General features: G+C 35.6%; 10 protein-coding genes across 14 annotated transcripts; 2 read left to right on the top strand and 8 right to left on the bottom strand.

Annotated features, from left to right (window-relative positions):
* Window positions 1–81: 81 nt before the first annotated feature.
* emb (exportin-1 emb) lies at window positions 82–4,778 on the bottom strand. Its single transcript, XM_088045472.1, has 6 exons — window positions 4,663–4,778; window positions 2,373–4,375; window positions 2,145–2,321; window positions 1,732–2,022; window positions 1,078–1,686; window positions 82–1,027 (listed from the first exon to the last, which is right to left on the bottom strand). The coding sequence occupies exons 2-6, from the start codon at window positions 4,317–4,319 to the stop codon at window positions 881–883; spliced, it is 3,171 nt and encodes a 1,056-aa protein (XP_087901598.1). The 5' UTR covers window positions 4,320–4,375; window positions 4,663–4,778; the 3' UTR covers window positions 82–880.
* Window positions 4,779–5,011: 233 nt separating this feature from the next.
* LOC148168414 (ankyrin repeat domain-containing protein 27-like) lies at window positions 5,012–6,561 on the bottom strand. Its single transcript, XM_088045096.1, has 6 exons — window positions 6,363–6,561; window positions 5,962–6,156; window positions 5,748–5,913; window positions 5,570–5,699; window positions 5,305–5,455; window positions 5,012–5,256 (listed from the first exon to the last, which is right to left on the bottom strand). Exons 1-6 carry the CDS (start codon window positions 6,383–6,385, stop codon window positions 5,043–5,045), a joined length of 879 nt encoding a protein of 292 aa, XP_087901222.1. The 5' UTR covers window positions 6,386–6,561; the 3' UTR covers window positions 5,012–5,042.
* A 121-nt stretch (window positions 6,562–6,682) lies between these two features.
* LOC148168413 (transmembrane protein 17-like) lies at window positions 6,683–7,521 on the top strand. The gene is made up of 4 exons (XM_088045107.1): window positions 6,683–6,764; window positions 6,812–6,915; window positions 6,956–7,069; window positions 7,122–7,521. The coding sequence occupies exons 1-4, from the start codon at window positions 6,683–6,685 to the stop codon at window positions 7,392–7,394; spliced, it is 573 nt and encodes a 190-aa protein (XP_087901233.1). The 3' UTR covers window positions 7,395–7,521.
* On the bottom strand, window positions 7,355–8,163 carry LOC148168412 (uncharacterized). Of its 2 annotated transcripts, none has more exons than XM_088045112.1 (3): window positions 8,073–8,163; window positions 7,747–8,026; window positions 7,355–7,702 (listed from the first exon to the last, which is right to left on the bottom strand). In XM_088045112.1, exons 2-3 carry the CDS (start codon window positions 8,013–8,015, stop codon window positions 7,498–7,500), a joined length of 474 nt encoding a protein of 157 aa, XP_087901238.1. In that variant the 5' UTR covers window positions 8,016–8,026; window positions 8,073–8,163; the 3' UTR covers window positions 7,355–7,497. The 2 variants fall into 2 exon arrangements, with proteins under 2 accessions (XP_087901238.1, XP_087901239.1); XM_088045113.1 differs by lacking the exon at window positions 8,073–8,163 and having other exon boundaries at window positions 7,747–7,882; window positions 7,928–8,026.
* LOC148168410 (pleckstrin homology domain-containing family A member 8) lies at window positions 8,073–17,199 on the bottom strand. Of its 3 annotated transcripts, XM_088045104.1 has the most exons (7): window positions 16,960–17,199; window positions 16,828–16,883; window positions 8,819–8,937; window positions 8,624–8,774; window positions 8,461–8,577; window positions 8,191–8,352; window positions 8,073–8,145 (listed from the first exon to the last, which is right to left on the bottom strand). In XM_088045104.1, exons 1-6 carry the CDS (start codon window positions 17,099–17,101, stop codon window positions 8,227–8,229), a joined length of 711 nt encoding a protein of 236 aa, XP_087901230.1. In that variant the 5' UTR covers window positions 17,102–17,199; the 3' UTR covers window positions 8,073–8,145; window positions 8,191–8,226. The 3 variants fall into 3 exon arrangements, with proteins under 3 accessions (XP_087901230.1, XP_087901229.1, XP_087901231.1); XM_088045103.1 differs by lacking the exon at window positions 8,073–8,145 and having other exon boundaries at window positions 8,147–8,352; XM_088045105.1 differs by lacking the exons at window positions 8,073–8,145; window positions 8,191–8,352 and having other exon boundaries at window positions 8,357–8,577.
* LOC148168411 (uncharacterized) lies at window positions 14,176–15,631 on the top strand. Its single transcript, XM_088045095.1, has 2 exons — window positions 14,176–14,377; window positions 14,432–15,631. The coding sequence occupies exon 2, from the start codon at window positions 14,453–14,455 to the stop codon at window positions 15,548–15,550; it is 1,098 nt and encodes a 365-aa protein (XP_087901221.1). The 5' UTR covers window positions 14,176–14,377; window positions 14,432–14,452; the 3' UTR covers window positions 15,551–15,631.
* Window positions 17,200–17,488: 289 nt separating the features above from the next.
* Window positions 17,489–18,862, bottom strand: LOC148168409 (uncharacterized). Of its 2 annotated transcripts, none has more exons than XM_088045108.1 (5): window positions 18,597–18,862; window positions 18,122–18,234; window positions 17,981–18,077; window positions 17,791–17,932; window positions 17,489–17,745 (listed from the first exon to the last, which is right to left on the bottom strand). In XM_088045108.1, the coding sequence occupies exons 2-5, from the start codon at window positions 18,224–18,226 to the stop codon at window positions 17,532–17,534; spliced, it is 558 nt and encodes a 185-aa protein (XP_087901234.1). In that variant the 5' UTR covers window positions 18,227–18,234; window positions 18,597–18,862; the 3' UTR covers window positions 17,489–17,531. The 2 variants fall into 2 exon arrangements, with proteins under 2 accessions (XP_087901234.1, XP_087901235.1); XM_088045109.1 differs by lacking the exon at window positions 18,597–18,862 and adding an exon at window positions 18,388–18,555.
* Window positions 18,863–18,956: 94 nt separating this feature from the next.
* LOC148168408 (uncharacterized) lies at window positions 18,957–20,557 on the bottom strand. The gene is made up of 4 exons (XM_088045094.1): window positions 19,917–20,557; window positions 19,570–19,722; window positions 19,341–19,524; window positions 18,957–19,293 (listed from the first exon to the last, which is right to left on the bottom strand). Exons 1-4 carry the CDS (start codon window positions 20,454–20,456, stop codon window positions 19,019–19,021), a joined length of 1,152 nt encoding a protein of 383 aa, XP_087901220.1. The 5' UTR covers window positions 20,457–20,557; the 3' UTR covers window positions 18,957–19,018.
* Window positions 20,558–20,688: 131 nt separating this feature from the next.
* Window positions 20,689–21,822, bottom strand: LOC148168407 (uncharacterized). The gene has a single exon (XM_088045106.1). It carries the CDS (start codon window positions 21,663–21,665, stop codon window positions 21,048–21,050), a length of 618 nt encoding a protein of 205 aa, XP_087901232.1. The 5' UTR covers window positions 21,666–21,822; the 3' UTR covers window positions 20,689–21,047.
* A 131-nt stretch (window positions 21,823–21,953) lies between these two features.
* On the bottom strand, window positions 21,954–23,339 carry LOC148168406 (uncharacterized). The gene is made up of 2 exons (XM_088045098.1): window positions 22,890–23,339; window positions 21,954–22,839 (listed from the first exon to the last, which is right to left on the bottom strand). The coding sequence occupies exons 1-2, from the start codon at window positions 23,004–23,006 to the stop codon at window positions 22,090–22,092; spliced, it is 867 nt and encodes a 288-aa protein (XP_087901224.1). The 5' UTR covers window positions 23,007–23,339; the 3' UTR covers window positions 21,954–22,089.
* Window positions 23,340–23,357: the final 18 nt, after the last annotated feature.

Raw genomic sequence — 23,357 nt, 5'->3', positions numbered from 1 at the left:
CTGTATTATGAGGAGATGAGCACTTGAGAGTGATAAGATTAGATTGCGGAGGAAAGAATTTTTAGGAAATAAATTCCAAGCTCAGTTTCGTGTATTTTATTACTGAAATTGATCACAAATTATTAACAACTACACTACAGATCATTGTACCGTTGGTTCTCCTTCAGTACAGTGTCATATATAGACTAAAATAGGTATTGATTCACAAAGCAACTTGAAAAGCATTTATACAAAACGCAACTAATTTCTAATAACTCGTTTAAATTTTAGTTCTTTTGACGTACTGTTAACAGAAGAGTAATAAATAAATCGGGCAAATTTGCTTAAAACAAACATACCACAACCCAAAAATCGGCGTGTTATGTACAGCAGTCTAGATATAAAAAGAGCGAAAAATAAACATTTTGTAAATTTATAAATGCAAACAAATGAAATGTCTGTTTTTACATGCTTTTTATACACAAGTTTTGTTATAAAAATGTACAAACTTTTTCATCTATCAAATTCGACTTATTATGAATACGTGTACCACAACTGAAACAATAAGTACAACTCATGTAATAATTTTAACATTAGAAAACGTAAAGAATCAAAGGCCAATCATCCATCAGAAAAAAACACTCAAACTTAAATCTATATTAACTCTCATTCTGTTTGTGCCGATATTACATCTTCAAGAGGAGCCCATGCAAACATTTATAACGAAAAAACAATCAAATTGACTTAAAAGTATAATGTGTATATAAAAATTAAACAGAAAACAATTTCCAGTATGCCTACGCGTAGAACACGTTTCGCTATCTGATGAATGATACAAATACAAAAATATCGATCTAAACAAGATTTAGATTATTCGTTTTCAATCTACAAGTAAAGACTGCTAATCTTGCATTTCTTCGGGAACTTCGTGAGGATTTAAAATACCAGGTACCGACAACTGGATTCGTCGTTTTTCTGTTTGGGCCGTCTGCAGCATCTTCTCGCGCTCATCCAAGAACAAATCAGAGTCATCTTCGCCCGTGTATTCCTAAAAACAACAATCAGAAGACGTCCACTTACCCCTGCGCGTCCACTTACCCTAATTTGGACGAGGAAATCTCTTAAATGTTCTTTAAACGCTGGTATATCCTGATCTAAATTAAACATCCCCTGGACCGTGATTTTAATTTGGTTGTCCGTGAGATGCGGGAACGCTGTTTTCAACAGCGTCGCGGTGAACTCCTGGATGTAGACTACGTTATTTGCCACCGGTCCCAACTGGCAGTTGACTCTTCCAGCTTCCACCAAAGAAAAGATGTACGCGAGGATGGTGGCGTGCATTGATAATCCCGCCGTATGCGATGTATCCGTCACAACCGAGAAGACATGTTGTAAAATATCAGTGAGGTAAGTCTGATAGAAACTCGGAGCTGCGTGTTCGAACTGTTCCACGTTCTGGAGCAGTTTGAGCAAAATTTGAAGACCTGTGTCGGCGACATTTCGCATCGTATGTTTAAAAGCCCATATTATACTATCTAAAACTAATTTAAACTGGGCTGGTGGTATGCTAAGGAAGGCGGGAAAGCAAAAGTTATTGACGGCTTGTAATAAAAGGAAGAAATTTGTCCTGTGTTCGGGATATTCTTCGAAATCTTTGTTGATCATCGCCAACGTGCACTCAAACACTGCGTCGAAGATTTTCGGGACCTGTTAAAATGATTGGTGAATGGTTCTTTGGGGTTTTGCTCTTACCTCCGATGTTATATGCATTTCTAATTTGTTGACTATGGTCGCGATGGCGCTCAGGACCTCTGGTTCTCTAGCTGATGGAACAGCTGTTCTTTGATAGTCTAATAGCACGGCGTCTAAAAATGGAGGTATGAAGTTTTCCAAAACCATGGCATGGTCGTGTGTCCGCGAGATCCAGTCTGATATCAACTTGAGAGTCTCCTTTTTGACCACTCGCATCGCTTTGATCAGAGGTTGATTTGTAACCACTTCTCCATTCAATGCAATAGCGGCTGTTATGTTCTCTGACATTACCTGGAAATATCAATAGGAATTTGAATTGTGTTGGTAAGTCTGTTACTGGGAGCAGTGCCACCAACATGTTTGAATAATACAAAGACAACTATTATCGAATTATTTAATAAAAACGGGCATACCTTATAAACGTTAAGCATATCCAAGTATATCCTCCCCAACTGCATGACGTAGGCATGATTTAAAGCTTTGCAGGCCCTAACGTTCGTTTTTAAAATATTGGCTAACTGTTTAACAATATCTATGTCTTTCAATATATCCACGTTTTTACTGGCCTGGCTAATAATATCGTCCCAAACCTTGAACAAAAAATGAGCAAACTAATGGACAAGAAGACAATAATTACAAACCGAATTAGGAAGCAACATGTATTTCTCAATCAAAGCTTCTTGCGTGGCTGTATCAACTTGTGCCGAGATCATGTATCCAACAGCTTCATAAAACGTGTGAACTTGCTGTTGCTGCAAGTCACATATTATACTAGATACAGATCCTAAAATTTCTTCAATAAAAGGACAAGATTCACCAACTTGCGTCGTTACAAAATGTCGCCTGCATTTCAGGGCGATTTTGATGAACGTATCACAAGCCATGTCTTGAACTCCATCATGTGTTTCGTGCATGAATTCAAATAGTTTGTTAACCACAGTCTTTAAAAATTTCCAATGTGCTCGTAAAAATCTCGGATATTGTCCTACGACGTACATAATGTTGGAAGCTATGATTGCTTTGTTGTCTTTGCCTCGTTTCTGCTCGCACAGTCCCAACAAGTCTTTGATGACGGTAACAAGGAAGCGTTTTTCGTCCTCCTCGTGCATGGCACCGGATATACTACCAATTGCCCAACATAAAGTGTTGAGGTTTTTCCACGACCATTCCGTTCCGTTGACTTGGTTTTGTAGTTTCACCGTCATGATGCGTTCAGTGTCTGCGTAATCCAAATGAGTGAGATATACCAAAGTTTCTCTCATGTTCTTATACAAGTTGATGGAATCTGTATCTTTCATGAATTCGCGAACGACTTCGCCGTTGTCGGTTTCCACAACCAGCACTTCTTCGGGTTTAGCCATCCGCGAGATCATTATATACCTCACTTTATTCAATACTTCTTGGTATAGAGCCCTTCGTGTACCGAAGAAGATCGGAGAATTTCCAGAGAAAGGAACTTCTCGGTACAATTCCGAAGCCAAAGTGTTCCAGTACTCTAAACATATCTTGAAAATTTCCACTTCTTCGACTTCGGAAATTAAAACTAAATAACGCAGAGCGTTTCTTAGGACTTCCACTTGTCCTGCGGCTTCTGCCAAATTCCCATGTTCCTTCAGGAACGTACATAAAAACAAAGCGAGATTTTGTATGAAATTCTGCTCCTGATCCTGACCTCCAGCGTAAGCAGATTTGATGTCTGTTGTCAGTGGCAGCATTCCCTCCAACTGAGACATTGTCTGAGTAAAAAGATTTACAAACATGTCGTCGTAATTACTGACTGTTACTCCAGCGATCTCGGTCAGACACTTTAGGGTAACGTTTCGAAACATGGGAACAGTAAGAAATTTAAAAATCAACGTGTTTATCAGTTTCGTTTCAAAAATATAACCTAGAGGGATCCAGTTGAGAAACCTTAAAAGAGTTTCGAGAGTGGCGTTGACCAGAGGAGGATTCTGCGAGTTTTCGAGCACAAACTGACACAGATGGAAAATCGCAGAGAATTCCGAGCACATTGTGTCTTTCAGATGTTTGGCTTTCGTCTGTGTGATCTGTCCTGATGAAAAATCAAACAATTCCTCACTTAGTAGTTTTAAAATGATCATGTTGTTTTGACACAGGCTCTCGTTCGTTTTGCTCGCCCCCACGATATCGGGAATGAAACTCTCCCAGTTCTTAGGCCATTCACGTTTTAAAACTTGTACTAGGATCATATTCAATTTATTTAGATAAGTTTTGTTAGCTTCAAGGGTTTCTGCATCTGAACTCGTCTTAATTATCAAAGAAACTATGTATTTTTTAATGCCTTCACACTGATTTCTTGGTAGAACTTTCCATCTAGTTTTGATAACTTGTTCAAGTATTTGAAGAGCATAATATTTGGTTTGTTGGTTATTTGAAAATTCCAGGATGGTATCCACGCGTGTCCACGCATCTGGATGTTCTTTCAAAGTGGTGAGAACCTCTTGAGCTATCCTTTGCGTCTCTCCATTCCCATCATACATACTACCTACTACACTGTCGAGCAAATTGATATCCAGCTTTTGACTGAAATCAAGCAAAGCCGCTGCCTGATGTCCAAGAGTTGCCATTGTTTCCTCTTTTAATTCAAACCTTCAACTAACCAATCATTCCATCAAATCAAGTGCTAAAACCAAAAGATTCACTCAAGTCACTGAAAACTAACCTTCACAATAACACATCAAAACAAACGCCAAAACATCACTCAAAACCTCAAGTTACCAACAATAACCACAAGTTCTGATCAAAACTGTTTAAAATCTAACAAACACCCTCAAATTGCTACAACTGTAACCCCAAAATACACAGTTTTAAGCGATGATTGTTTGCGTTTGCCTCGACGAATCTCACGTGAAAATTGTTATTCTAATTGTAAGCATTTTTGGTGAGGTCGCAAAGTAGACCAGTATTTACCTTATTTTGTCGATTTCGACGATTTTTGCACTAAATTCAACACCACACTCACAATCGCAACCAGAAAAAGCGCAAAACCGAAAAGATCTATGTCGGTCATACAGGAAACTACTTTTTTCGGTGAGAATAGGAACTAAAAAATTGTGCGACATAAAGTGGAGGGGATAGAGACGCGCACGCAGCAGGGCCGGACTAAGCAAAATTCAAAAACAATCATTTGGATCATTTTGCCTAATAGAAATTAAACACTGACGAAGGAAGACTACTTTCTTTGAGACGTTATAAATCTTTAATTGGTGTAACTGTTTTATTTCAACTTGATTTATTTTCAAAAAATTATACACAATAACAATAAAAAAATATCCAGCGGTAATCAACAATTATTGATCGTCAGTGGCTTTAGTTATTAAATTCAAGGCTCTTCGGTTTGCCTCGTCCACCAACGTTCTGTTTAAAGTTTCTTCTGATGAAGTTATTTTCATGTATTCTTCCAGATCTATGTCTTTTAGGACTTTTTTGGAAATCGGTTGCAGATCAGCTAAATTAATTTTCATGATTGCGTCAACCGCTTTTTCAAATGACACTAAAATGTCGCTAAAATTTTTGGGTAAAATGTTTGTTTTTCATTTCCTCCAAACGTACCTATTTATCGATCGTCCATCTCTTATACAGTTGAAATATTTGATATAAAAGAGATTACTAAACATATGAACAAGTTTTGACTTGATTACCACAACCATCAACACTGGAATTACGTCTCGGTTGTCAATTATTGGAATCTCATTTTCTTTTTCTGCAAGAACAGTAAAAATTCATAAAAATGGAAACGAGAAAATATGTTTCGTTCGTTGATTCGTTCTAGGATGTAGACCGAACGAATAAACAAACGAAATTTTAGTTGAACTACCTGAATTTTGGGAGATTACATCCACCATCGCCGTTTTAATTTCCGCAAAAACCAAATCAAACGTCCCACATAAACAGCTCATTTTTTCGCTTGGTGTTTTATATCTGTCGAGCACTGACAATTCCACAATCTACAAATTAAAAGAAATATCTACTGAAGAGAAAAAATTAATAATTACAGCAGCCGCCAAGGGAATGTTGTAGTTTTCGTCGGCCCCGAAATGTTGAGCTGAAACATCGGCCAAAGACAACATTTTGCACTTTTCAAAAAAAGTTACATCTTTTTCCGCAAACTCTTGCTTGAGATATGGAATACAAAAATCGTGAAGTTTTTCAAAAATAAACCTTAAAAAGAGGATTTTTGGTCTTTGCACGAGTAAATGTGATAATTACAGATGCAGGGCCTCGGTGGTGGTGTCGTTTTGATTTTCTTTGAAAATCTCCCGGTTCAGTTCGCTAAAGAGTTGGTTAATGTTGTCGACGTCTAAGGAGTCTTTGGAGTCCATAAGATCCCAAGTTTGTAATTCGCTGTCGATGTGGTCAAGAATCGCTTCGTTTTGGGTTATTTGAATCAGAATCTCTTCAGCTCTAAAATTGTTAGTAAAAAAATACAAAATTCAAAGAGTGATCGCAAAATTTGTATGTTGGTAACATTGTTGTTCCATCGGAGTTACCAACATACGTCGAATTCCAAGGTTTCATTGTTGTTCACGCTGATAAGAAAATGACAACGATACAGATAAACGTAGGACTAATATACAAACAAAAAACCAATTTTGAAAAATCCCACTTACTGTTTTGAATCCTTAATTTCCATGTCAATTTGGGGTTTTCTCACATTGTTCGTGTTTACACCTAACGGACGACCTTCAGGTTTACGTAATAAAAATTTATCAGATAAGTGGACGATAAAACTTTTTTATTGAACTAAACAAAAAGGTTCATTGTTTCGGTTTAACGAATTGATAAAACTGAGCGCTTATTAACTCTGATTACACGTTTTGGACCTTTTCCCTCCCCTATTTGTTAATGTCGCGGTCCAAACATTTCGATTTCCGTTACCTTAGCGACCCCACTTAATACAAACATTCAGTATAATTTTCACGACTCCAAAATGGATTGGAAAGAAACTGTTACAACAGTTTCCGAAAAAGTCTTCCCTGGGCTTTCCCGCAAAGTCGATAATATCGTTTATGGTAAAAGTACAACCATCGCTTCCGTTAAAAAAAACAGTTTTTTATAGGAAATGAAGTCATGTCCAACCTGCCCCTACAAATGGCCTTGTATTTTAACGTAGTTTTTGCCCCATTCTGGGTCGGAATTATGGTGCTGTTTTTAAAAAACACCGTACGCTCCTCTTGTACGAATGATTCAACTTTGTTTTTAGTACGTCTGTTTCAGCGATATTTATAAGTTTATAGTGGTTACAATCATTGCGGCGATTTTTTTGGTGGAGGCGCTGCGGCTATATTTGGGGTACAAAGGAAACCTCGAGGACAAAGTAAGATTAAATGTGGCGTTTTTAAATATACTCTCATGTTCTACAATTTCAGATCCCGGAACTGGTGGGATTCTGGATGTTATCCCTGTTACTGCAATTCCCCCTGCAGAGTTTCATGCTGTTCAACCCAAGCTTCAAACTTCACGTCATCGAAATAGTAGTTGAAAGCATAATGTTCTTGATGTTGTGCCTCCAGTTGGTCTTTAGTTACATTGCGTTAAAGTACACAGCAGCTCAACAAGCCACATACTTCAGGATCATGAAATTGAAATCTGATGTGACAATAACAGATATCCAACATAGGTATAGAATCAATAAAAGATAAATTTATTTACATTTTTGGGGTAAAGCAGATTTCACAAAGGTGACTGTTATTACAGGCGCAACATTCTGTATGTATAGAATTTATTCTGATAACATTTTTTATATTAAACATTCCAATTTTCACGACACTTCTTGCCAATGGGATCCCACATATACCCCTCAGGACAATTGTCCGGATTGTTGGTAAGTTTGCGTTGGCTAGATTCTTTCAAGCACTCGACTAGCAAAGTAGTTGGGTTTACGTCAAAAATTTCTCCAGATGGGCAAGGTCCATTCGATTTACCCAACTCGTGACATTTTCCTTTATACCTAAGAAATACAAATAGACACGTTTTACGACCTGGGGAACAAACCTGGCAAAACCTTCTTTACAAGGATTGCCCACACATCGTGAACTGACTTTATTTTGTCGTAAGTAATATCCTTCGCGGCAAGGACCACGTCTGTAAGGTCGAAAACAGCCTTCAATCGGGGGGTAATATATTAAACCTGAAACGAAACAGTAAAGCGAGATATTTAATGATGGAGATTTACCAGGTCCACAGTCAAGGCTCTCAGCGAAAGCGACTTCTTGGTAAGCGACAAAAGTCAAGACGATTAGTATTGAGAAAAACTGATTCATGATGGGTCACTCTAAAATGAACTGACGTTGGGTTGAGACTTTAGAAAAAAAAATTACCTAAAGATCGTGTGTTGAAATTTTTCTAATATTTGCTGGAACGCACTTCACACTACACACTGAGAGGAAAAACCTAACAATCCGTTTTTATCTTGATTCAAATTTGGAGCGTAATTACCTGTAGGTTTGATTTCTTTTTTATAGGCCTCTACAATCAAATATGATTGAAGTTTACGAGTAATTGTTTCATTAGTTTAATTAATTTTTCTGAATCATGGTGTGGTCGTGGGACTTCAATATTTAGTCTTTTTTTACCCCTCGCGTACAAAAGTGATGTAATCTGATATAAATACAGAAAAAATTTATTTACAAAAACAATCAATTAAACTCTATGGTGTGTTTCCAAGTCATTTTCTTCATAAAAGTCAACTAATTTTTGTACACACACCTCCATCTGTTGTACATAAATTCTCAGGTCTTGTAAGACTTGCTCTTCATGGTTGTGTTTCTCTAGAGCCAACTGGTAGAAAAGTTGTTGCCTGTTTGGGACAAATCTTGAAAGGATCTAAAAATTATGGATATGAGTGGTTTTTGTTTCCATAGGACCTCACGTTGAATAATTGCGCCCCTATCCATCTGTGGTACCTCTCCAAAGTCAATTTATACGCATTTTTAATGAACGGCGACAAATCATATGTATTATTATTCTTATCGCTGTCTTCAATCACTGATCGAAAAAACCTCGCGATGAAATGTAGCCCCCTATAACAATCTTAGAGCATTCAACCAAAAATCGGAACCATTACCTTCGCAGCCATTGCAAAGCATCCACAACTTTCAATTCACCCGCCTGCTTTTCCTTTAAAATCATGTCTTCCAGAAATTCATGACTGTTCAAATCCTCTTCGTATTTTAGCGTTATTTTCTAAAATTGAGGTTAGTAGTTATAATAACGTTGGTCCTACCGCACATTTTGATTACATCTAAAAATCAAGCATATTGTCCTGTTTTAAACAATCATATTAATGGGTTTGCTCTGATAGCCAATACTACCACACATTTTTGATTATTGGGTTTGCTCTGATAGTTGATCCTACCGCACATTTTTGATTACATGCTAAAATCAAGCATATTACCCTGTTTTAAGCAATCATATTATTGCCGCACATTTTGATTACATGTTAAAATCAAGCATATTACCCTGTTTTAAGCAATCATATTATTGCCGCACATTTTGATTACATGCTAAAATCAAGCATATTACCCTGTTTTAAGCAATCATATTATTGCCGCACATTTTGATTACATGTTAAAATCAAGCATATTACCCTGTTTTAAGCAATCATATTATTGCCGCACATTTTGATTACATCTAAAAATCAAGCATATTACCCTGTTTTAAGCAATCATATTATTGCCGCACATTTTGATTACATGCTAAAATCAAGCATATTACCCTGTTTTAAGCAATCATATTATTGCCGCACATTTTTGATTACATGCTAAAATCAAGCATATTGTCCCTGTTTTAAACAATCATATTATTGCCGCACATTTCTAAAAATTAAAACTATGGGAGGTGATGCACCCCTCCCCATAAAAATTCGATGTTTCTAGCTAAAATTTACATATTTAATAATTAAAACTCTCAAAGTTTTGTTAATTGCATTTCTTCTGTATAAATACTCTCTTTAATTTTTTCACCATTTTCATATTTAACTTTATAATAAACCACATTTGACCTAAGGATCTCAAATACAATAAATATTTCTTTTGTCCAAGTATCTCTCACTTTTCTACGAATAACTGTATCAATTGTTGGTGATAATCTAACCCTATCACCAATTTCAAATTTTGGTTTCTTGTTTGTAATAGGATAATTATACACAGTTGTCAATAACAATTTTTCATTTTCTTTATTAACTTCCGACGGCTTCATTTCAATCGTTGTATGAACTGTATTATTATAGGTTTTAATAATTTTTGGTAACTTATCAATCCACTTCTCATTTTTATAAATAATTGGATCTAGTTTTCTACGTAGTGTTAAATTAAATTTCTCAACAATAGATGCTTTCTTTTTTGTTCCAGTACTATACATTATAATGTTATATTTTTCTAAAACTGCTTTAACATGTTTATTATAAAATTCTCTTCCTTTATCAACGTGAAAAAATTGTGGTATATCCTTTCCTTCTTTTATCATTTGATTTAGCATTTTTTCGAAAGAAGCTGCTGTTTCCATTCCAGATTTAGTTTTTTGGGGCTCAGCCCAAACATATTTTGAAAATATATCTTCGAGAGGAAAGATATAATTATAGCCATTATTTGCTTTTAATACTTTTTTATAATTATTATCTTCTTTCTTACGTTCTGTTCTCAAATTGTAATCAGGGTCTTCTATTTTTCCTTGCGGTCTGTAAATTGTTAATAAATCGCCCTGTACAGTATTACCAATCCCATATTGATTAACATGCCTTGTTTCAAATGTCTTTCTAAAAGGTTTAAATAACTCTTCAATTTCAATATCCTCCGGTGATTTTGAAATATTATTTTTTTCTGATTGACAGATTCGACAAATTGATATTCGTCTCCACAATTTTCTTTTTTTAACAAATTCTGGGTTACCTATACTTTTCGTTTTTACTTTGCATTTTCTACAATAATCCATTTAATATCCATAATATCCATAGGGTAAAGTGTGTATATTATCCACCATATATCTTTTATCATCGTATGGGGATAAGGCAATTTTTTTTGTTTTAACTGTATATAATTGTAGTTTATCTGACTGAATGTTATACACAACTTCAGTTGTATTTTTACCATTAAACAGACATTCTTTATAGTTATCAAATTTCATCTTTTCGATATTTGATTTTTTAATACCTTTACATATCTTCTTTTCTTTAATATCTGTTCTAAATGAATACATTTTTGATCGCAATCCTACCCATTCTCTAATCGGTATTCCAAAATATTCATCTTTAAAGAGTCCTGGCACTTTTTTATTCTTTTGTGGCATCCAATCTATTGTATAATTTAATGTATCAAACCAGTCTATATTATTCTTTATATCTTCATAAACATCTTCGGTTTCTATATATATAATTAGAGAGTCCGTATCAGTTCCTAAAAGTTTCATACTTTCTCCATATTTGTTTTTTAGAACATTATGATAAAATCTAAACATTGTTAATTTTGACAGTTCTAGTACAACAAAACCACCATAAATTGGTTTATTAAGTACTACTTTATTGGGTTTCTTATATAAAAGAACTATATCTTCACCATCAAAATATTCTCTATTTTCATAGTCACGTTGCTTTATAAATTTATTAAATTCGCTAATTATTTTAACTTCACACCTTTTCCTTACATTTTCCATTTGTTTGCCAAAAACTGCATTATTCATAAGTTTAAAGAAATCTTTGTCAAAATCATTTGTAGCCCCCTGTCTTAGTTTTGTATTCATTTCTATATATGGCCTTAACCATGCCATTTGTGTGAATGATATTACTCTTTTAACTTAAGAGGTTAAAAATATCAGAAAGAATTGAAGAATATAAGTTGATTTATAAATTTTATAGACAGTTATCACATTTGTATAAAGCTGGTAAAATAAACGAACAAGAAATAAATATACGTGAAGAGGAATTTGTCAGTAATTTTAATTATTTTCCCAGAGAGAAATACCTAGAAAAAGTTCACTTAAACGGTATTTGATTTTTTATTGTAATAAATGACAGAACCAAAAGAAATTAAATTATTTGATTTAAAGGCTAATAAGAAGTATGATGTTATTGCTGTAAGTAAATCAGATGATGTTGGTCCAGCTAATGGATTATTCTTTATTTTAGAAGGAAGGTTGAAGTTATATTTATCCGTTGTTAACTTATTTCCAGAGTCATCAAAAATTAGTAAGTTATATGAGTTATATGACGCTGTTTCATATTTTCTTGATAAAAACCAAAGAGTGTCTCTACAAAGAGATAATATGATCTTCAAGTCTAACGATTATGAAGATTGTTTTTGTAATATAATTATTTCTGAAGATATTCCATTTTTTTAATTTGATATTTAAATTTACTCTAATAAATGAAATATATTATTTTTTTCTTATTTCTCACTACTGTAAAAAGTTCAGATGAAGTTAATATTACAACTTCAGTAAAACCTTACGATGAATCAAAGATTCAAAGTTATTTAGAACAATTTGGGTATTTAGCGTCAGCTGAAGCAGACTCAGGTCTGCGACTAGATAGTAATGAATCATCATTAACAGAAACGTTCTTGACTAGTGCTTCGCATACCAATGAAGCATTAATAAGGTTTCAAGAATATTACAGTTTACCTGTTGATGGAACATTAAATCAACAAACACTTGATTTGATTAAACTACCGAGGTGTGGAAATAAAGATAATCCAACAGCATATAGAGTTTATTATCAAAAATGGAATAAAACAAGTCTTAAATGGTATTTTCCTTTAGCAACAGTTGATATGAAAGAATTGACACAAAAAGCATTTAATCAATGGCAGTCTGTTTCTAATTTAAAATTTTCCTATAATAGCAATAAACCAGATATAGTCATTTCTTTTGCTAAAACACCATTTCAACACTATAATAATGCTCGCTGTCAAAAAGGAATATGTAACAATAAATTTGATGGAAAAGGAAATATATTAGCACACGGTTTCTTTCCAAATAATGATGAATGTCGAGGAATTCATTTTGATAAATCAGAAAACTGGTATTTTGATGAACCAAGTGATACACCAGATGGACAATCAAATTTTTTTACTGTATTATTACATGAGATTGGACATACATTAGGTATTGAACATTCTGCCAATAATAAATCAATTATGTATGCCTATTATACTGGAGATATTTTTGAATTATCACAAGATGATGTGTGGGCAATTCAATATTTGTATGGAAGACCTGAACGATTAAAATATGAATTAATACCAACAACAACAACAGTTAAACCTACTGTAGGGCAAAGCGTCCCTGAAGATCAGCCTAGAGGTATATTCAGTAATTTATGTGATTTTAATAAAGAAATTGATACATTCTTAATTGCAAATCATCATATGTATATTTTTTATAAGAAATATGTTTGGTTAGTCAATTTAAAAGACATGACTTATGATAAAGAACCAAAATTAATTAAAGATTATTTATATTTTTTACCAAATGATTTTCAAGAAATTTCACATATTTATCAAAGACCTTCAGGCGATGTTTTAATGGTTGTTAAAAATTTATATTATTTAATTGATTTTCCAAGTTTTAATGTTAAAAGTGGATATAATGCCCGATCTATTGAAAATTTAGGAATACCAAAAGGAAAAAGAATTGATGTAATATTTAGAACTTATTCTGGAAAAACATATATATTTTATGATAAAGTCTTGTACATTGAGTTTGATGAGTGTCTGTTTAGATCAAAGAAAAATGGCCTTATTTCAGAATTATTTGCTGGAATACCTCCAAATATAAGCGGAGCATTCAGATATAGAAATTTATATTTCTTTAAAGATAAAATGTATTATGAATTTGATGATATTTCGAATACATTAGTTAAATCTGATAAATTTGACTTGACAGTTTTCGGATTTAAATGTGGTCTTATCGATCAAATAATAAAACTAATTCAACGTCTGTATTAGTAAAAGTCTTTTTTTATATATAAATGGATCATAAAAAAATGATAATAGGTGAGTTAGATAAAGATGAAAATATAGATAGAACATATAAAATTCTTAACATAATACAAAGAGAGCGAAGTTCAGCTAGTATGAAATTATATTTAATCAAACTGAAAGATTTATATAATATAAACGGAGAAATAAAAGATGAAGGCCATCATACAACTGTAAAATTTGTAATGCCGTTTGTGAGATTTTCGGACAGTGGAATATCTACAGTTTGTTGCAAATCAAATGACGAAGAAATTCTGTTCGATCTGACAGAGGGTGAAAGAACATGTGCATAAAATCTTAAAATTTGTTTAAAATTGTTATTTTTGCACTTTTACTTGAAGTATTATATTTTTTAAATGACTTTAAGGGTCTTATTTTACTTGACGTTTAAGCCAGAATAATGTCTTGTAAGCGTAGGCAACCAGATATACTCGAGACCAAATAAAGTTATCTTTCTCGTAGTGGCAACAGTGTGGCTTAATTATTTGTTTGTCAATCAAGCGATCGTCAACTGTCATTTCTATGTCATTGTCGGTGTTGGTCAATTCTCTTCTACCGTGGTGTTGGTTAATCAATTATTATCCATTAAGAATTATCCAATCCAATCCAATCCAAAGGTTATTGATATTTTTCGGAATAGATACAAAGTTTAAGTGAGTAGAGTTTTAAAATATAATTAAATTAAATTAAATAATAAATTTTTCTAGGTATCAGTTTTTGTTTTTATAATGGATTTTAAAAACATCGAAGGTGCTCCCCCAGACTTGGAATTTACTTTAGAGCAGAAACAATTAAGAAAATTACTTTACATAGTTTTTGCGAATACATGTTCCTTGCAAAAATTATACTCAGGTATTTTAGAAAGATTTAAAAAATACATTGAGGAACATGTATTAACACAAGATAGTGATAAAGACATCTTGTATTATTTCTTTGAATCTGATAAGTATGAGAATTCAATGAAAGAACAAGTTGGAAGTAGCATAAGCATTCAAGTGAGAAAGCAATCGCTTTTACCAGCTTTTAACATCACATCAAAATATAAGTTTGTCAATCAAGTAGTATCAAAAGTAAACAAGATTGGCTATCAACACTTATATGAATTATCCTCCACTAAGAATAGTTCAGAATCGAACACAAACACATCTGATTCTGAAATAGGGTCAGGGGACACCCCAAATAGAAAGCGATTGAAAACCTGCCAGAGAAGCATTGAGGTTGACTGTGGACCAATGTTGGAGTTTCACACTAACAAAACTAAAAATACTGGGATGGCAGTAAATGTTGATGTTTTAATTTTTATGGATAGATCAGTTTGTAAAAAACTATCAAGATATTTAGGTTTGATCTACATAGAAGAAATACTGGAGGAAGCAGAAGAAAAACTATTTGAGGACATCCTCTCGGGTTTAGATAACAAAAATTCAAAATTATATAGACTCCTCCAAAGTTATATAAACAAATATTTAATTGTAGGTAAAAATAATGTGTGTTTGACTCATCATTTTGTGCTGTGGGAGAACATCAATGCAAATCTCCGAGCTGTTATTAGCAATGAACTAGATTACATAACTTATACGAGTATTTCTGAAACAGCAAATGTTGTAATAAGTTTAGATAAACACCCATCATTTATCAGTTATGTAGAAGCAGTTTCCCTGGTCATTGATGAATTTTTACACTGTAAGTGTCATGTAATTGCAAAGTATAAAGGTGATAAAAATCTGTATTGCAAGGTTAAATTACCCTTGTTATCAGTAATACCTTTATACATATTGCACTACTTTCGTCACTGTAAAATTTTAGAGTGTGAATGTGAATTATAATATGTAGGTATTTACTTTTTTGTATTAGGTAAGTTACTTTGGGATTATACAATAAAATTATGGAGGAATATTAATTAGCAACATTGTTTTAATTTAATATTTGAAATTTGGTGCCAACAGGGCAAAATCCTTAAATTTTAAGCGTTTTCAAAGCTGAATTTGTTTGGCCAAAATCGAATTCACCTTTGGAAAAACAGGATAGATTCCTTAAATTTTGACTTTTAAAAAGGGGTACCTACCTTAAAATCGTTTTCTTATTTTCTATGCATTTTTTGTCAACAAAAACCACAGATTCAGTTGTTACGTCTGGCTCACATTTTTAAGAAATCGTAGAAATCAGAGTAGTTTTCCTTATTTTTAGCATAAAAATCTGGCTCACATTTTTAAAAAGACTAAAAAATGGGGTAGTTTCCATAAAAAATTGATGTTTCAGTAGATAAAATGAGCCTAAAAACAAGTCATTTTCTCAATTTTTTGTGGGCTGTTTTTCCAAACTCAACAAACTTCAACGACAAAACTTTGAGAGTTTTAATTATTAAATATGTAAATTTTAGCTAGAAACATCGAATTTTTATGGGGAGGGGTGCATCACCTCCCATAGTTTTAATTTTTAGAAATGTGCGGCAATAATATGATTGTTTAAAACAGGGACAATATACTTGATTTTAGCATGTAATCAAAAATGTGCGGCAATAATATGATTGCTTAAAACAGGGTAATATGCTTGATTTTAGCATGTAATCAAAATGTGCGGCAATAATATGATTGCTTAAAACAGGGTAATATGCTTGATTTTTAGATGTAATCAAAATGTGCGGCAATAATATGATTGCTTAAAACAGGGTAATATGCTTGATTTTAACATGTAATCAAAATGTGCGGCAATAATATGATTGCTTAAAACAGGGTAATATGCTTGATTTTAGCATGTAATCAAAATGTGCGGCAATAATATGATTGCTTAAAACAGGGTAATATGCTTGATTTTAACATGTAATCAAAATGTGCGGCAATAATATGATTGCTTAAAACAGGGTAATATGCTTGATTTTAGCATGTAATCAAAAATGTGCGGTAGGATCAACTATCAGAGCAAACCCAATAATCAAAAATGTGTGGTAGTATTGGCTATCAGAGCAAACCCATTAATATGATTGTTTAAAACAGGACAATATGCTTGATTTTTAGATGTAATCAAAATGTGCGGTAGGACCAACGTTATTATAACTATTGAGGTTAAGTAACTTAGAATTATCTCTTAAAACGGCTAAACTTACACGGATATTTCCATTCAAATCGTAGACCACAGGCGCGAAAACCTTGCCGAACGTCTCTGAAAGCAACAAACACGAAAGGCCACATTTCAAATTGAATGTAAATGTTTACAACGATAGATATAGGTTATGTACCTACTAAAGTGACAACTCCTGAAGATGCATTCAGAAACTCCCGTGTTTTGATTTTGTGGTCCCCAACTGGAAAGTATCCCGGGAGGGTCGGGAAAATAGTCACCGCGTCTTTTTTGGGTGAGTTTGCACCGGAAACTGACATTTTTTTGTAATTTAGTTGTTATTTTAATTAGAAACCATGTCAATGATCGGAAATTGACAAAATGTCAGCTTGTTTTAATGATCACTGGTTTATAAATGTTATCAGTTGAAAGTCGCGACTTCAAGGATAAGAAATTAAATCAATTGTTTTTGAATCACGCTAAATTTAGTGAATATTATAAAAAATATGATGAGCTGGGGCTTATTCTGCCCCCCTCCGTTAATTTTGAGTTAATTGTGGGGGCAACAATCCCATTCTTGAATTTCGCGTTCTACTTTTTTGCGGCAAACATAAATATTCGGGAGTGGCAGTTTGCTTTGCATTAAACGTCAAACTAGAAAGTGGGGTTAAGGATGCCTTTGCAAGTGATAAGAGCGAAAAACCATATTTAGGAAATTAGATAAGTATTTATTGTCATAACTTTTTTATATTAAACATTCCAATTCTCTCGACATTTATTGTTGCTGTCCCTCTTGCTGCCCGGGGGGCAGTTCCTGGGGATATTGAATAGAGAGAGTCGGTCGGTGCCTTTCAAACACTCGACCACTAAAGTCGTTGCGTTTACGTCGAAAATACCGCCTCCGTGTTCAACGGGTAAACAAGGTCCATTCGCTTTACCCAACTCGTAGCACCTTCCTTTATACCTAAAAAATAAAAGTAGACAGGTTTTACAACTCTGTGGAACAAACCTGGCGAAACCGTCTCTACAAGGATTGACCACACATTCTGGAATGACTTTATTTTTTCTTAGTATTAAGTGATATCCGTCGCGGCAAGGTCCACGTCTGTACGCACTAAAACATCCGTCTTTTGGGGGGTAATAAATGAATCCTGAAACGAGAGTGTTGTATTGCGTGTGATATAAAACAGGGGATTTACCAGGTCCGCAGTCGCAGATCCAGTCGTTTTTCTGGTCTCCTGGATAAAGGAGCTGGTTTTCCGGACACCTATCGGGGGCGTATAATGGCACGCGGTCCTATTTTTAGCGTTAAAAAAGTACAAACAAAGGGAGCTACTTACGGTATTGTTTTCTGTATCTAGTCTCTGTCCGGGCCTTTCAGGAAAAGCGACGTCTTGGCTGGTGACATACGTCGTGACGATGAGCAATGAGAGGAACTTGTTCATGTTGGCTACTAAAATCAACATTTGGAAGATAGTAATGTTGACATTGAATTTATAGGTCTTGAACTAAATTTGCAGTATCTTATCTGCATGTTTGATTTTTTTGTGTTTTTTTTTTAATTATCGGGACGTAATGGAATTTAAATAAACGTGGGGTAAACTACCTTTTATCTAAAAAACAACAAATTCAGTTCTTTTACGTCTTTTTCGTACACCCCCGCACTCGTCTATTTACAGTGTTGACCGTGGACATGTTTGCGACATTGAGTCCGCGGAAATTCCATTTGGGAAGTTACGGAATTTAATAGATTCCCAGAAGTAAATAGCCGAAACTGTTAGTGTTTCCAATTGCTTTTACGTACTAAAATCGTACCTGAAGACGATGCAAAATAAACCTGTTGAAGTCTCTTCTAATATTCGCTCGGACGCACTTCACACTTCACACTGACAGGAAAGAAGTCTACAACACGTTTTTACCTTGACTCAAACTTGTCGTGTAATTACCTGTGGTTTTGATTTCTCGTTTGTAGGCCTCTGCAATCAAACTTGATTCGAGTTAACAGGTAATTGTTTTATTCGTTTAATTAGCAATTAACAAATTAGGAAGCGCCTGCATCCGCATTCACTTGAATTACTTCACAAAGCATTTAGTAGGTCAGGATGTCACTAGTCACCACTAATAAAATCCTGCTGAGACTCTTTGATTCTAATTTTGCCCAATTACAAAGAGAAAGACTGTTGAATTCATTTATTAGTCTCTTATTTACACGTCTACTTTATGTACATCGAACACTGTCAAACATCACCTTCCTTGTGATTAACTTCTAAAATTTGGATGTGATTGTTTACGTTCACCAGCTCGGCCTTGTTTCGTTCATTGTCCAACTTCTTCAGTTTCTGCTCTTGGAAAATGAGTCGGAGGTAATAGCAAGGGAACACTACACATTTTCCCGCGGGCTCTTCGGCGTCGATGTACACCCCTCGAACTAGTAAAGAGTTTGAACATCCCAAGAGAACGAGAATGATTAGGCAGACCCAGTGCGTGATCCAACAGCTCAATTCTAAATTATCTGGAACGAGTTTTTAGCACAAGATTTTTGTGTAGTTTTGGTAGTACCTGGTAACAAGTAGAGATTGAGGAGATTCCAGATGCCTCTCCATACGTTTACAGTTCCGATGAGCGACAAAATTAAGAATAAGTCGGCGACTAACAATCTGGCGACTCCGGTAATGCGGTCGCACAACCAGCGCATTAATGGTTGCAAGATGAAGGCTATCGCGACGGAGGTGTAGCCTATAATCTACAAAAAGGCTTAATTTTTGCGGGGGAAAAGAGGACGGGTTACCAGGCTAGCCCAAGCCGACCAAATATCATTCTCTGGAAAGAGGTAGATGTCCACCAGGGCCCATGCGCCTCTCCAGACAAACACCACCAAAGTACCGACCACCAGTACCGAAAAGAGACAATCCAGGATGTAAAGAGCGGCGTTTTCGCTGATCTAAAATACGAAGATTAATGCGGTTTTCAAGATTGTCGGACATAATTGCGAATAATTTTGTCATGTTACGACACAATAGGTATTATGGGAATTATCGTTAGCTCGTGTCACGGTCATTTTGCTTAAACTCGGTAACTAGCTGCAATTTTTGAAATCACCGGAAATCCAAAATTTTCGACGAAAATTCGACTTACCGTGACTCTAAACATGGTCAAAATATCGAAATATCCCTTAACTGAATCTGTGCAGACCGCAAAAGGCGTCGCCGAGACGTTTCTTAGCGCTCTCATCGCCGCCAAAGCAACAATTCCCAAAATCGTAGGCGCCACCACCGTCAACATTTCGTTTTTGGTGTACAAGTCCAAAAGTTGCCACGGTCCTCTCCACCCGTTCACGCATATAAAAGCGAAACACACGGTATACACTCTTGACATCACGTAAAATAAGATCCGGTTACGATCCGGATGCAAGTACCTCTCGAACGCATGTTGAAGCAACATAAACACTAAATGCCCCACGATCCCCACTGCGGTGGATATTGAAGAACTCAAAAGTTCATCGTCGGGATACACATAAATCGCCATCAACTCCCAAATACTTCTCCAATAACCGACCACTAAAGGCGCCACCACAAGAGAAGAGAAGAATGCGTCCAGGATCGACAAGACAGCATAGTAGGAGGCGTTGTGGTGCGTCTTCAGGGTGTCCGGAAGTCCGGCGGTACTTCCCCTCATCTTTGCCTTTCGGACGATGCTATAACAACATCCATGCGTTTGTTTGGTTGTGCGTTGCGTGCACTTGTCTTTGTTTATAGGAACAATAAACAGTACTAAATCAAATCGGTGATAACAGTGGTCACCCTACATGGTTCGAATTCTTGGAGGGGATACCACGTGGTACAATTTAATTTATTGTTGCGACGATCAAGCGGCCAAGAGAAGGATGCTGGAAACTGTTTTGAAAAGAAGACGTTATTGCCCTTTGACCATGTACCATAGATAAACTGACCCTAGTGAAACGATAGCGAAATTCATTGCATCGATATTCATCTTTTGCTATGCGGACGGGGAGAAAAATTTTCGCGCGATCAAATTAAAATGCTATTTTGAGTCACCCTTCAACAACCAATTCGATTATTGTTGGTTGCATATCCTCCAGGCGAACATAATTAAAATGGCTGTAAATACTCAAGAATGATAGCGTTTCTAGACCGTGCCCGTCATGTAAAATCACGACCTACTTATCCTACAAAATAGAGGAATATTTACAGTTGTGGTGGAATTTGAGAGGTGTTGGTACTATTGTAACGGTGGTGCCACCATGCACTATACCTTGGTCCTGAACCTCGTCGGAATGATGAACGTGTGCCTCTTCCTATCCGTGCTGAAAACGAACGGAGGTGCCACACAGTTCCTGAGGCTCCTGCAGCCGATGATGCACAAAAACGCGACTCCACAAGCCGCCATCATGTTTCCGCTCCCTCTTCTGATAACACTTCCAAAAGGACTTGCCTCAACTCCAAAAAACGCGTCTATGTAAGCCCACCCGCCTCTCCAAGTCATGGTTGAGGAAACGGCGAAAATGTAAGTGTAGACACGCGTGGCGACCAACAATCTCACACTCATTTTCTCCTTCGCGATTGTATTGAAGGAGTCTTGAACGATAACAGCGATTGTGTAAAAGATGATACCCACAAGTAAACAGAACCATGGTGGAAAGTACGATTTGTACACATCTTGGAGGATCCAGGTGCCTCGCCAAAAGCCCACAACGCAAGGACTGAGGAGTAGCAAAGAGAGAAAGATGTCACATGTGCCGACGAGGGGTTTTTTCACTTTTTCGTTTTGGACGAGTTGTAGGTATTTACTCGGAAGAGGAGGTTTTTTCTCTTGGACGTATATTTGGATGGTCTTGTCCTTGTCGGTTAATTTACACTGTTCCATGTTGTTCACTTGATCGCGAAAAAGAAAATCTCGGAAAGTTCCTATTATCTGTTGTTAATAACGTTTTTTGATAATCCTGCTCATTAAGGATTTCTTAAACTTGATTATGCATTGTCTTAAGATTAAACTGAGCTATTATAAGAATTATACCGAGGGTGTTATTTTTTTAACGTTTATATACTTACTTAAGTAGTACAGTCACAATCAGACACCAATTGTTGATAACGTGATAACCGTGTTTTCTCAATTTTCATTTTCTTTTTTTAATTGTCTGTACATCTGTACCGTACATCTGCTACACTAATGAAACTATGGTGTTTTCGTAGTTTGCACAATATTTGCACAAACATTTATTAGAATAAATGTTGATACAACAATAATTTGAATAACTCAATCAAAAGAGTACATATTTAACGTAAAATAATCAAGTGATGGGGGCAGCCTGCTCCTCCCGGGGCTGATTCTCCAGATCTTGAGGGTACAGATTAAATTGGATGACCATTTTCTTCGGCTTGGTCCCCGGATATCCCACCCTAGATTGAATATTCTCGATCCTCTGACTTAAAAACTGCCTCAGACTCCCACGACGTTCCCTCTCTTTATTAGGATAAACGTTCAGCGTCACACTTACAGGCTTTCCGTAAACTTCGTTTCTCTTCGTATTGTAAATTTGAGGGATTTTCCTTTTCAAGTTGCTCCATGAAGGAGGCGCAAATCGAAAGCTTCCGGTGGATAACAGATTGACCTCTCCTGGATCTTGAGGTTTGAAGAAGTAAAACGGATCGTTATCGCTGAGACTAAAATTCTTCGCGTGTTTGTTGAGTGGAACAAACTGACTCGAGGACTGCTTGTACTTTTTCTTTAGCTCGTAATCAGCGTATCCGATCACTTCTTGGATGTTATTAGGAAAGTATCTTGTACCGATTCCTCGGAAGTTCTGAGGAAAGTATCGGGGATCGACTTCTTGGATGTTATTAGAAATGTATCGAGTACTGACTCCAACCTGCGGATATTGTAAAGTGGTGACTCTTTCTGTTGTCGTTGTGAATTCCGAGGGTTGTTGTCCGCGGTAAGTCAATCCGAAAGGTTTTGGGTGCATCTGTCGAGACAGTTTTTCCGCCCGAGCCGGGGAGTTTTCAATGGGTTCAATCATTTGTACCAACGCAAACGTTATCTGGAATTTTCCAGAGTGATAGGAAATAAAAATAGTATATAGTTACTTACCGTTCCAAGAAATATCACTGTTATCACAACGACACCGGTTATCCTCCCCGGCGTCAAAAACTTAGTTTTTTGCTTTTCTCTGTATAAACCGAAATCTGAAGACGCTTTCGGAGACATGCTTTGGGTGAAAAGTGGTCGCAGACTGTCGACGAAGTGTGTTTGAAAGCCGTTTTGGTGATGACTTTAGCGTGAACTAATTAGGTGGTGAACAATATGAAGAGCTAATCGTGTCGTTGTCACGTTGAAGCAGTGATGGGAAATTTTTATGGCGATTATCTCGTCATACAAAACCGATTCCTGGTTTCTCCAATTATTTCTCGAAAATCGGAAATTATCGATTTCGGGTTCGACGAGCGTGACGCGCAACTGAAAGTGTGATCAGATCGTTGGTAAGTTTTGGTATGTTAGCAAGTAATAGTCAGAGTTACCAACGCATTGCAAATTTCAAAGGCTGCCTCGAAGCCGATT

The sequence above is a fragment of the Gnatocerus cornutus genome, chromosome 9 (assembly GCF_029298725.1).
Source record: "Gnatocerus cornutus isolate USDA-ARS CGAHR chromosome 9, icGnaCorn1.1, whole genome shotgun sequence".
Lineage (NCBI taxonomy): Eukaryota > Metazoa > Arthropoda > Insecta > Coleoptera > Tenebrionidae > Gnatocerus > Gnatocerus cornutus.
Note: the sequence above shows the minus strand (reverse complement) of the source record. Positions and strands in the feature narration are given on the sequence as shown.